The 12,200-nt window shown below is 37.3% G+C and overlaps 1 protein-coding gene and 1 long non-coding RNA gene across 4 annotated transcripts in view; one reads left to right on the top strand and one right to left on the bottom strand.

The window, feature by feature from the left end:
• The window catches only part of LOC118578170, a 66,243-nt gene that overhangs the window by 6,630 nt on the left and 47,413 nt on the right, over positions 1 to 12,200 (bottom strand). For all 3 annotated transcript variants that reach the window (XR_004944231.1, XR_004944230.1, XR_004944229.1), the window contains one exon: positions 2,436 to 2,498. This is a non-coding gene — a long non-coding RNA (uncharacterized LOC118578170). The remainder of the gene's footprint in view (positions 1 to 2,435; positions 2,499 to 12,200) is intronic.
• LOC118578168 (60S ribosomal protein L39-like) lies at positions 5,122 to 5,277 on the top strand. Its single transcript, XM_036178894.1, has one exon. The coding sequence runs from the start codon at positions 5,122 to 5,124 to the stop codon at positions 5,275 to 5,277; it is 156 nt and encodes a 51-aa protein (XP_036034787.1).

Genomic DNA, 12,200 nt, shown 5'->3' with positions numbered 1-12,200 from the left:
TTGTTGCAAAATTCTGTGGAAAAGGATCCACATCTGAATTTCATTCTCATTACCAGTACTACTTTTGTTTATCCGCAAATGAGGCACTGTTTAGTTTGTGGAGTCCTAAATTTTATGACAAATCCTATCTCTAGCTCCTTCACCATGAGCAACTGTAGAGTGCAATGAGGAAGTGGGAGGGAAATATGAGTGGGAAATGGAAAAATCAATTTTATCTCCTACAATCACAGGAAATAAACCCTGGGTTATCTTGCTTTATCACATTGGATCTGACTCATCAAATGGAAGATGTTTTATCATTCCAGCATATTCATAAAACATCATGTATTACAGTCTATGGCAAACTGGAGGTATTGGGTGAGTCACTGAGCTCTTCATCAAAGTTCATTTAGAAAAAGACATTATCCTTTCTTCCTCTATAGAATATGAGAGACTTAGAGAAGAAAAATAAACCCTATGACTTTCTCAGTATTAGTCACAATGCACCTCTTTGCTGTGTGAGGGGCAGTTATTTTGTCCCAAAATAGAAGCCAATGTTCTAAGAACAAAATAACTTCAATAATGTCCCAGAAACTGAGCCACATAAAGAGATCGTGGTGTTTTGGTTACCTGTCCTAGGCACAGCCCAGTGGAACATACTGCTCTCATAAAGATGTGTAACTGATAATAGGCCACTGACTGCTTTTTCCCACAGCAATAATAAACTATATGTTTTTCTGTGTGCAGAAAGCTTTTTCTTGTCCTCTTGTTTTAGGATGGCATATGCGAATAAACCATGACACCTTGGTGTTCAAAGAAACCTTCCCAAAGTAGGAGAGGAACCACCAAACTTAGCATTTGCTTTTGAGCACAGACAGATGAAGCAGGGCTTTAAACTACTGAGAAACTGCATCCCAAATGTAAGAAATGATGTTTGTCCCCAAACAAAGTCATATGATAAACACATGTGCTTGTAAAACAGCCTACTCCAAACCACGCACTGAAGTGAAAAGTGAGTTGAAGATGTATTTTATTTGATGAGCCATGTACAAATCTTAGTGTATGTTCACAACCTCATTAAATATATGGCAGCCCCTTTGGAACAAACCAAACACGGTCTCAAACTTCCTCAGCCTATTTTGGGAAAAAGAACTACTGGGCAATCTGAGCTCCAGGCCACAGGCCAACCACAGGAGCCACAGCATGGCTGGTTCAATAAATTTAGAAACCAAGAGTGCAGTTTTTTGATGTTCCTTAGGAGTCTAGAGGTAGAGCAAAGAGCAATTACTTGGGGGTGTTGCTCTATTTGTTCATTTACAGCACATTTTAAAAGGTAAAGCTGTAGAATTGCAACTGCTTCCAAGTCTACACCCTAAACTCACCTATGCATGAGTACCATTAATAAAAATCTCAGCTGGCAAGGTAAAACCAACAAAGTTCAGCTCTGCCAATACCCACATGAAAAGTTATGTATTCTCAGTAGCATAATAATTCTTGACCTGTGCCATCAATGTCCTAGCATCTTAGAGTGTCTCAGGACAGATTTCCTCCAACTAGCTTGTGAGAGTCTCTGTGGGTAGATGGATGTGTCCTTGGGGACTCAGGTCATCTCATAATTTTTTCAAAGTTAGATTTTCATTGCTCTGATAACCTTTGAAAACTTAATACAGAATATTCTGGATCATCGGCAGGATCCCAAACTGCCATTTGATTTGTGCTTACAAACAAATTGATGCCACATGGTATTTCTAGAGGGAAAAAGAAATGGCTTTAATATATAAACCATGTACTTACCCCCAAATGAAGGCCAAATGCTGTCATGATTTACTGTACAAAAGAAGTTTTCACAGCAGTTCCCAAAGGGCAAATTGGGGTGAACTGAATCATCACATAGCACTGAATAAAGCACACCCAGCAGCCCCTGCCTTCCAGAAGGCAGCAAAGGCAGTTCTTTGTGCCAGGGTACCAGTTTCCACTCTCACAACACACGGCGGTGGCGGAGAGGGATGCTCAGCAGGATCAGGAGTTGCTCATGGATGTCTTCTAGGGTCATAGGAAAAATTTAATCTCTAAGTAGGTACCAGATTATGAAATCAAAAGATTGGGCAGAAACAATTGAAACAAAAGGACTATTAACAGAGGCTTTGTAGTGGAAATGAGATCTCTTGATTTGAAACCCAATATGCCGCTGTTACAGATGTCTGAGCCCTCTCAGAAAACAGATCGCCTATTCTGAAATGCGAGGTTTGAGCTCCTGCTGTACAAAGCTGAGGGAAAGGTTTTCAAGAAAGAGAAACATCACAAAGAAAGTGGCACACACCTAAAGAGAGAGGTTCTGTGCAATCTGGAACGTGGACAGGAGCACATTCCTGGACTCAGGAAAGAAAACCTAAACATTCCTAAAATGAAGTAAGCTGATGTATAGGTAGACAATACAAGTGAATCACAGATCTTACCTGAAGAGAAGGGAGTTTAGACAGATACCCACAGTGGAGACAGGACCCTGATGAGAGCTCACACTGAAAGCAGAGAACACACAGAGTTAGTTGTAACTGTGTAGTACATGCTAAACACCCACACACAGTATGAGCCATGTTAACTTAGATGATTGAGGTGCATGCTTTCCAATTCATTCTCCTGTCAGGAAGTCACAGAGTAAACTGGCAAAGTCTTGGCAGACAAATATGGAGAAATTATTTTTAACTGAAAGTGTAAATTTTTGTGCCTTTTAAAGGGGGAAAGAGTGATGTTCTACAAATCACCTCAAGAATCACTAGAGTACAAGACAAAAGGCTAAGATGGCCTGAGCAGTAAGTAAAGTGCTGCTTTAGAAGCACCAGGACTGGATTTCAGATCCCCAGCACGCAGATAAAAGGCCTGATGTGGTGGTACATGCTTATCAACCCAGAGCTGAGGCATCAGAGACAGAGGGATTTGGGGGGCTTGCTATCCTGCCCCACAGCCAAATTGGTGAACTCTAAGTTAAGTGAGAGACTTTGTCTCAAAAATGTAAGTTGGGAAAAGATTGGGAAAGATATTTCATGTCAACCTCTAGCTTCCATACACATGAACAAACTACAAACACACACACACAAACATACACACACACACACACACACACACACACACACACACATACACACATACACACACAACTGAACCTTTGACAGATATGTGGCTTTGTTAGCCATTGATGCAGCCCAAATTCCTGGAGTTATTAATAAGAAACCACATGTACAGATGCTATTTCCACTGAAGAGAAATATCTACATAAGCAGGGATGTATCATCTGCTTTGGATGTTTTGAGATCTGTGTCATAAGCCAGCCTGGGAAGCTGGGTCTGGACGGTCCAGCACCCCCCACCCCCAGGACATGTACAACTTTCAGCTGCAAACCTGAAAATTAGGAAAGTAGGTTTCAGCTCAAAACTGAAATGTTGCAAGCTTCAAAGTGAATTCTACATGATGGAATCTTGAGTGGAATTGCTTTAAGAATGTGTAGAAGTTCAATAGCTAAGTGTATGATCTCAGATTCAATCAATTAGAACTGTGAAATGGCTTGTAACTTTACCCGAGTCCCACCCTAACTCAAGATTCCATTATGATTTAGACACAGAGAATTTTGTAATAGCAAAAGAAGATGATGAATGTATAACATAAAAAGATCAGTCTTAGCCGCAGTTTATGCTCAGCTGAGCAAAAGTTCTGTATTCTGGAAAGTTAGTTAAGCCAAGTTCTAGACTTTCAGAATGTTCTGCTTCATTCATGCACAGTTCTGCTTCCTCTTCATGGATGTTGTGCTTAGAACATCACTTGTGTGTCTCCCTTACTTTGTAATATATCTGCAGGTTTCAGGGGGAAAATGGATAACAGGGTATTTATTCATTGATATAATTTTTCTTTCCTTTTTCAATCTTAAACTCTTATAATTTTATTTTCCCAGGTAGGGAGAGAAGCCAGGCAGAAATTACTTCAAGAAAAAAAAGGACATTAAGAGTTCAGTTTGAGTGTCAAAAGCAGAGGAAACTTGGCATTATAAAAGGATCCTTAATTCACAGTTGATCTTACCTGTAGTATTTTAACTCAATGTACAGTACACTTGAAAATTACTAGAAATTCATTTTTAATCTGAAATAAATATACAATTTAATATAAAGTATTTAAAATAAAATTAAACATTATTCATTAGGTTTGTTTCATTTTTGTTATATTTCATTCATCTTACCTCTTACTTGAAACCTCATTCCATAAGCATGTTTTATTAATGACCTATTAATAAGCTTTAACTTAAAATATGACTGATTAAAAAGTAGACCTAATTTTAAATAAGTGTTCTGAAAATGCTCATTTATTGAATTCATTGAGGTTTAAGCTCTCATTTGTATAGCTAGAGGGTGAATTACAGATGTACATGCTTGTTTTATCATTATAATGAAAGCAGAACTCATATGTACAACACGAATTAAAATTCTGTTCTGACCCATATAACTGCAGCCTCTCCCCCAAATAAATTATTTTTAAACCTTTCTATTAAATTTACTATATATGTGCATGATAATGAAAGTATCTATCTTTAGTATAACATAATCAAGGTTAAGAGAAAGCAAAAATTAAGTTCAGACTTTTTAATACTGCAGGGTACATTTTTAGTACTCTACAGAGAGAATTAGTCACATAACTCCCATTAACTTTAATGGAACCTGTATGGGCAAACAGTATGCTAAAATTCCTAGGAAGTTAATGTCAGTGGAGTTTACTGGCTCCACTCTTTCCTCTTTGGACCTCTACTTTAGGCTACTTTTACTTTCACATGGTCCACAGAGAAAACCATCCAATAAAAATGATTAACATAAATGTTTTCCGTGTTTTATAAGCTCACATTTTCTCTACATCTATCAAAAGGTTAAAAATCTGTGAACAATGCATGTAGATTTTTTTAAAAATTCAATCAACAATAAAATTCAACTAAATGGCAGTTTAAATTTGTGTTTTGTAAATATGAACATTGTGCATTCATTATTTTCTAATGCACATTCACATTTTGTATTCTCATTTGAAATTAGTAACAAAGTCAAAGAGTTTAAAAATATTAGGTCCTTTCCTCCTCCATCATGCAGAGGACTCCTGACTTGGCTTCTCACTATGTCTTCTCACAAGACTTTCAGAATCAAGCGATTCCTGGCCAAGAAACAAAAGCGAAATCATCCAATTCCTCAGTGGATTCGTATGAAAACTGGTAACAAAATAAGGTACAACTCCAAGAGAAGACACTGGAGGAGAACAAAGCTGGGTCTGTGAGGATTCACACAATGGCAAGACAGTTGATCCTGAATTGTGGGTCATCAAGCAATCCTACCACATGGAGTTCAACATTTTAACCTGAAGACTTGGTCCTGTTTTAAGTTGGGGAAGTAGTTTGTCCAGTAATAAAATGTAGAACCTTCCAAAAATATTTCTATGGTGCCAATGCCTTATCCATTAGGCTGGATATCCCTGACATATGATAAAACCCAACACAACTGCAGAAATGATTCCTATATTCTATTATACTCCTATACTCATCAGCCTAGCCCAATCATCATCAGAGAGGCTTCCTCTGGCAGTAGATGGGAACAAATGGAGACACCTACAGCCAAACATTAAGCAGAGATCGGAAAATCCTGCTGAAGCGAGAGATGAAGGATTGTAGGAGTCAGAAGGGTCCAGGACCCCAGGAGAACATGGCACACAGAATCAACTAAGCAGGGCTCATAGGGGCTCCCAGAGACTGAAGTGGCCATCACAGAGCCTCTATGGGTCTGCAATAAGTCCTACATGCTGTGGTTGTGTAGCTTTGGGGTTTTGTGGGATTCCTAAAAGTAGGAGTTGCAGGTGACTCTGACTCTTTTGCCTGCTCTTGGGACACTTCCCTGCCTGGATTGCCTTGTCCAGCCTTAACATGAGGGTTTATGCCTAGTATTGTTGTAACTTAACCTCTTGTTAATGGGGTAAAGATATAATCTGTTAACAAATTTAAAGCATTTACTATTTTCATTGACATGTAGGTAGAAAAAGATTAATTAGTAAATATTCTTCTAATGTCAACTTAACAAAGATGTTCCCAGCACAATGAATTTGGGGACAACACAGTAACTCTTAGTTTTCTCTTCTTACATGCAAATAGACCTGTCTATATTTAGAACTTCTGGAAATTAACAATTTAAAAGATTAATGTTATTCATAAAAAGAGCTGCCCTGCCGATGTAAACTTTAGGGAATTTTTGTTTTCCCTTAGTTGGGTACCTAAACAACCAAAATTGAATTTAACAAATAACAGTCATGGTTTGATCACAATGTATGGTAGATACTAATACAGTCACTAATAAAAATGGAGACATCAATAATTACCATAATTGTGTGTTAGACAAGTAGTTTAAGAAAGCAAAGATTAGCTAAATTTAATTGGTACACAAGAGTTTGACAAGATTATTTAAAGAACTGTGGAGATGGCTCAGTGTGTCCAATACTTGCTTTGATTCCAATTAAAGTCATTGTTTCATCAAGGTACACTTGGGTGGAATGTTTTATTTCCTGTCCTTGGTGTCCTTCCCTGAGTGAAAAAGTTCACACAATATCCTCCAATGATCTTTTCCAACTTTAGAAAATGTTTTAAAGTAATGCACAAAATGTGCTCTACTCCTGCCATCTTGGATTTATTCAATGCTGAGATGAAAAGGAGGGGCGAAGGGAGAGATGGGGAAATGAGAAGAAGAGGGGAGGGAGGGAAAAAACAGTTTCAGCTGAGGAAATAGCTTTTTGTGCCTCTCCTTGATGTACTAGATATCTGTTTAACTGGAGGTTAAAAAGTAAAGAGATAACTATCCATGAGGATGACTTTTATCCATCTCAGTCTTGCATCTCCTTTTAAAGGTACCCACACATTCACACAATATACCAGTTAGAGGGTTTCATGATATCTATGTTATGAATTTGTCAGTTTTCAAAGATGTTCACTTTCATTAGTGTCTCTTAGTATCTTACTGTTCTCTTTTCCCTGGGTACTTTTCAAAATCCAAGGACGAAAACCTAGCAGACCTGACCACAGTGCTGGGGTCCTTCAGGTGGTAACTAAACCACAGCAGATCTCTCCTGCCTGAGGTCATACATCCTCCGAAGGCTGGTTTGAAGTAGTCTGGCCCTTTGCCTTCAGTTTTCTGCCATAGAATGTATTGGGCTCCCTCCTACCTGAGGATAGCATACAGCGTGCAAGACTCTGTCTTGGAAGCAGAGTCTGGATCCTCTGTAGACAACAAAAGTCTCCACACATTGGTCCCTGGGTTCCCAGACTATAGAACTATGGAAAAAACTACTGCCTGTTCCTTGTGTACTGCCCAGCCTGGAGTGTTTTGTTACAGCAACCAGCATAGTGGAATACAGCAGTGATTTTTGCAGTTTGGAGCCTTTTTTAGATTTGTTCTCATTTCACAAAAGAAAATAATCGTAGAAAAAAATTCAATATGAAGCAGAAAAATAAAATTCCGACAAGGTTATGGATGAGGATTATTCTCCGCTGCAAAATGGATGCCACTGCACAGTTATTTCTCATTCTGTGTGATTTTCCTCTGTAGAGAACAAAAGAGTCTGGAAGCAGGGGTGGAGTGAGAATGGGGAGGCTTATGATTCTATGAAATTACATCGACTGTCTTGTCTTCAATGTCAGACAGTGAAACTGTTTCCTCTAACCAGCTAAAGAGACGCTGGGTGCTTTTGTCTTTCATTTTTTCTGAATGCATAATTTATGTACAGCCCATTTATTACTAACCATGGAGTGTTGTACCTGGAAATCTGCCTTCAAAAAAGCAGAATATGAAAATCAAAATTCACATTTTCAGCTGGCAGTTATGACTCTTACAAGTAAAAGGATTGTTTTATTTCTTTCTTTTTCAGAATATCAGATAAGCTCCAAGTAAACTCATTCAACTATTAGAAACAATATTTATAAAATTAAACATTTTAAGTCTTTCAATTTGCCTGACTACTCATGAATCTCAAGGGAAATTTAGAAGAGAAAATATTCTAATAAAGCACCATTTCTGACTTGCCTGGTTTGTGTTTCACTTGCCCAATACAATGACACTTGATGTTGCAATGATAACAAAATACATAATAGCTAATAATTACAAAGCAATTACTATCTGCAAGGCATTGTGCTGAACCGTTTGTACAGTGATATGTTATTTAATCTGTTCAACATGTAAGTAAAGTGCTATCACCATTTCATATTTACAATGAAGAGGGACCAAACATTTTCCAAATTGATTTTTAAAAATAGGAGCTAAGATTTTTAACTTAGTTGTCTGTCTCTTGATCTCTGTTCAGAACTGCCACTTTATACCTGCTAGGGTGGATAAAGAAAAGTATATTTAAACTAATTAAAATTTTTCCAGATTTAGCCACTCTATTATAAATCACTAAGAAAATTTGAAATGGACCATTGAAGTTTAGGATAACAAAATATTAATCAGTGGAGTGATTCAATACATACTAGGTACTATAAGCCTGTGCTTGTGCTAAAGAATTCAGTCATTGTTTTAGTCATTTTTCAGAAATGGACCTAAACCCTTCTGTTTCCAGAGAGGTGGTTTTAGTTACTGAGTGCTACATAGCTTGCAAATGACAAAGCCAATTTCCAGGATAAAAATTACAATCATATTCACTTATTTTACTATTTATATACTTATTTCCGAGTAATTTGGACATAGTGAATGACCTGTCAGCTTTATATAGTGGTAAAAAGTCACGGAAGGTATTGCTTAAGAAGATAGCTCATTTTCAGACCATTCTGCAATATCTCTTTCTTGAGTGTGGATGGACCTGTAACTTGCTTATATGCACAGAACTGATGGGATGGACATGATGTGTACATGTGATTCTGTCTTCATTTTGCTTGATGCTGTCTATGGAGAAGGCAGTGATATTACAAGAGTCATGTGGCAATGAACTTAGATGGCCTCTATATTAGCCTTCAGCATTCTCCCTCAGACAGACAGCAAGAAGATGAGGCCTTGTGCCTGAACAACACAAGAGCTGATTTACAGTAATTCCTAAGTGAATTCACAAATGGTTCCTATCCAGGTTGAGCATTCAGAAGAAACCAGCCCTACATTTTGTCCTGATGCCTTTCAAAGATGCCTGGTTCCCAGAAACTTTAGGTAATTAATGTTTCTTGGGTAAAGCCACTATATACACAATAATTTCTTACTCAACAGAAGACTAATAGATGTCCTTTGTCTTGATTTGGCAAGAATCTAGCACTGAATTTAGTTATTATCAATCTGAGTAATATTTGCTTAGCTAAAATTCAACAACTTTTTATGTAATACACAGACCTAAATAAAAATTTTTTTGTTGTTTTTGTTTCTATTTTACTTTTGGTTCTGGTTTTGAGGCAAGATTTCTCTGTGTAACAACCCTGGATGTCTTGGAAGTCACTTTCTAGATCAGGTTGAGCTCAAACTCACAGAAATCCACCTGCCTCTGCACCCCAAGTGCTGAGGTTAAAAGTGTGTACCACCACACCCAGCTGGAAAAACTTGTGATAGAGCAATGACAAAACAGAACATGATTCTGTGGCAGTAGTAAGGAAGAAGGAAAAGCTTATCATAAGTATTCATAAGATTATAATGTTTCCAGGGTAAGCCCCCTCCAGCACACACCCACCGTTTCCTCAGAGCATGCCCAGTCTTCTGCAAACAGTCCACCCCTCCCACCCATTACACCCCAAATCCAGTAATAATAAGAATAGAAGAAGAAGAATCACAGCTCAAAGGCCCAGAAAATATTTTTAACAAAATCATAGAAGAAAATTTTCCTATCCTAAAGAAGGACCTGCCTATAAAGGTATAAGAAGCTTACAGAATACCACATAGATTGGATCAGAAAAGAAAGTCCCCTTACCACAAAATAATCAAAACACTAAAAATATAGAACAAGGAAAGACTATTAAAAGGTGAAAGTGAAAAAGGTCAAGTTATATATAAAGGTAGACCTATTAGAATTACACCACACATCTCAATGAAGACTCTAAAAGCCAGAGAGGCTTGGACAGATGTCTCGCAGACTCTAAGAGACAATAGGTGCCAGCCCAGACTATAATACTCAATAAAACTTTCAATCACCTTAAATAGAGAAAACAAGATATTCTATGATAAAGTCAAATTTAAACAATATGTATCTCTAATCCAGCTCTACAGAAGATAGTAGAAGGAAAACTCCAACTGAAGGAAGTTAACTACACCTATAATAGCACAAGAAATAAACAATTCCACACTAGCAAATGAAGGGAAGCACACACACACACACACACCACCACCACCACCACCACCACCACCACCACCACCACCACCATCACCACCACCACCATTACCAACAACAACAAAATAACAGGAATTGACAATCATTGGTCATTGATATCTCTCAATGTCAGTGGACTCAGTTCCCCAATAAAAAGACACAGACTCACAGAATGGATGTGAAAACAGGATTGATCCTTCTTCTACAGACAAGAAACATGCCTCAACATCAAAGGTGTGTTTTGCCTCATAGGAAAGAGTTGGAAAAAGATTTTCTAAGCAAATAGACCTAGGAAACAAGCTGTTATAGCCATTCTAATAACTAACAAAATAAATTTCAAATCAAAATCAATCAAAAGGGGCAGGGAAGATATTAATTCATCAAAGGAAAGATCCAGTAAGATGGTCTTTCAATTCTTTTTTTTTTCCAGTTCTTAACATCTATGCCTCCAAATTCCAGGGAAGCCACATTTGTAAAGGAAACACTACTGAAGCTATAATCACACATTGACTCTCACAAATTGATAGTGAGAGACTTTAATACACTGCTCTCTCCAATTGACAGGTCACCCAGACAAAAACTAAATAGAGAAATAATGGAGTTAGTAGATATTATAACTCAAATAGACCTAATAGACATCTACTGAACATTTCACCCAAACACAGAAGAATATACCTTCTTCTCAGCACCTCACAGAACTTTCTCCAAAACTGACCACATACTCAGTAACAAAGCAAGCCTCAACAGATACAATGAAGCTGAAATAACCCTCTGCATGCTACCAAACCACCACAGATTAAAATTGGACTTCAACAGCAAGAGAAACAACAGAAAGTCTATAAATACATGGAAACTGAACAACTCTCAACTGAGTAATTGCTGGGTCAAGGCTGAAATAAACAAAGTAATTAAAGACTTCCAAGAATTCAATGAAATGAATACTCTATATACCCAAGCTTATGGGACACAATGAAAGCAGTGCTAAGAGGAAAGTTCATAGCACTAAGTGCTTACATAAATAAATTGGACATATTTAATATTAGCAACTTAACAGCACACCTAAAATATCTAGAACAAAAACAATTAATCACACCCAAGAGGAGTAAATAGCCAAAAATAATCAAATTGAGGGCTGAAATCAATAAAATACAAACAAAGACAACAATATGAAGAATTAATGAAACAAAGAGTTGGTTCTTTGAGAAAATCAACAATATAGACAGACACTTATCCAAACTAACTAAAACACAGAGAGAGGATCTCTAAATTTAAAAAACCAGAAACAAAATGGGGGACATAACAGCAAACACCAGGGAAATGCCAAGAATCATAAGGTCATGCTTTAAAAACCTGTACTCCATAAAATTAGAAAGTCTAAAAGAAATGAATATTTTTCTAGATAGATACCACTTACCAAAATTAAATCAAGTTCCGATAAACAAGTTTAAAAAGCAGTGGTTTAAAATCTCCCAACCAAAATAAGCCCAGGGCCAGACGGTTTTAGAACAGAATTCTACAAGACTTTCAAAGAAGAATTAATGCCAATATTCCTCAAATTATTCCACAAAATATAAACTGAAAGGACATTGCCAAAATCATTTTGTGAGGCCATAGGCACCCTGATATACAAAGCACACAAAACTCAACAAAGAATGAGAATTTACGGGCCAGTTTCCCTTCTTGAACATAGAAGCAAGAATACTCATCCAAAGCCAAGACCACATCAAGATCATCCACCGTGATCAAGTAGGCCTCATCCCAGAGATATAGGGATGGATCAACATATGAATGTCAATGTAATCCACCATATAAACTAATTAAAAGAAAAAAATCATGATAATCTTATTAGATGCTGAAAAGGCCTTTAACAAAATTTGAAAACTCTTCAT

This window comes from Onychomys torridus, chromosome 2, assembly GCF_903995425.1.
Source record: "Onychomys torridus chromosome 2, mOncTor1.1, whole genome shotgun sequence".
Taxonomy (NCBI): Eukaryota; Metazoa; Chordata; class Mammalia; order Rodentia; family Cricetidae; genus Onychomys; species Onychomys torridus.
This window is presented reverse-complemented; position numbering and strand designations above follow the sequence as displayed.

Excerpts from the sequence above, each read along its gene's own strand:
- LOC118578168 (XM_036178894.1), top strand. The coding sequence starts at position 5,122 with ATGTCTTCTCACAAGACTTTCAGAATCAAGCGATTCCTGGCCAAGAAA.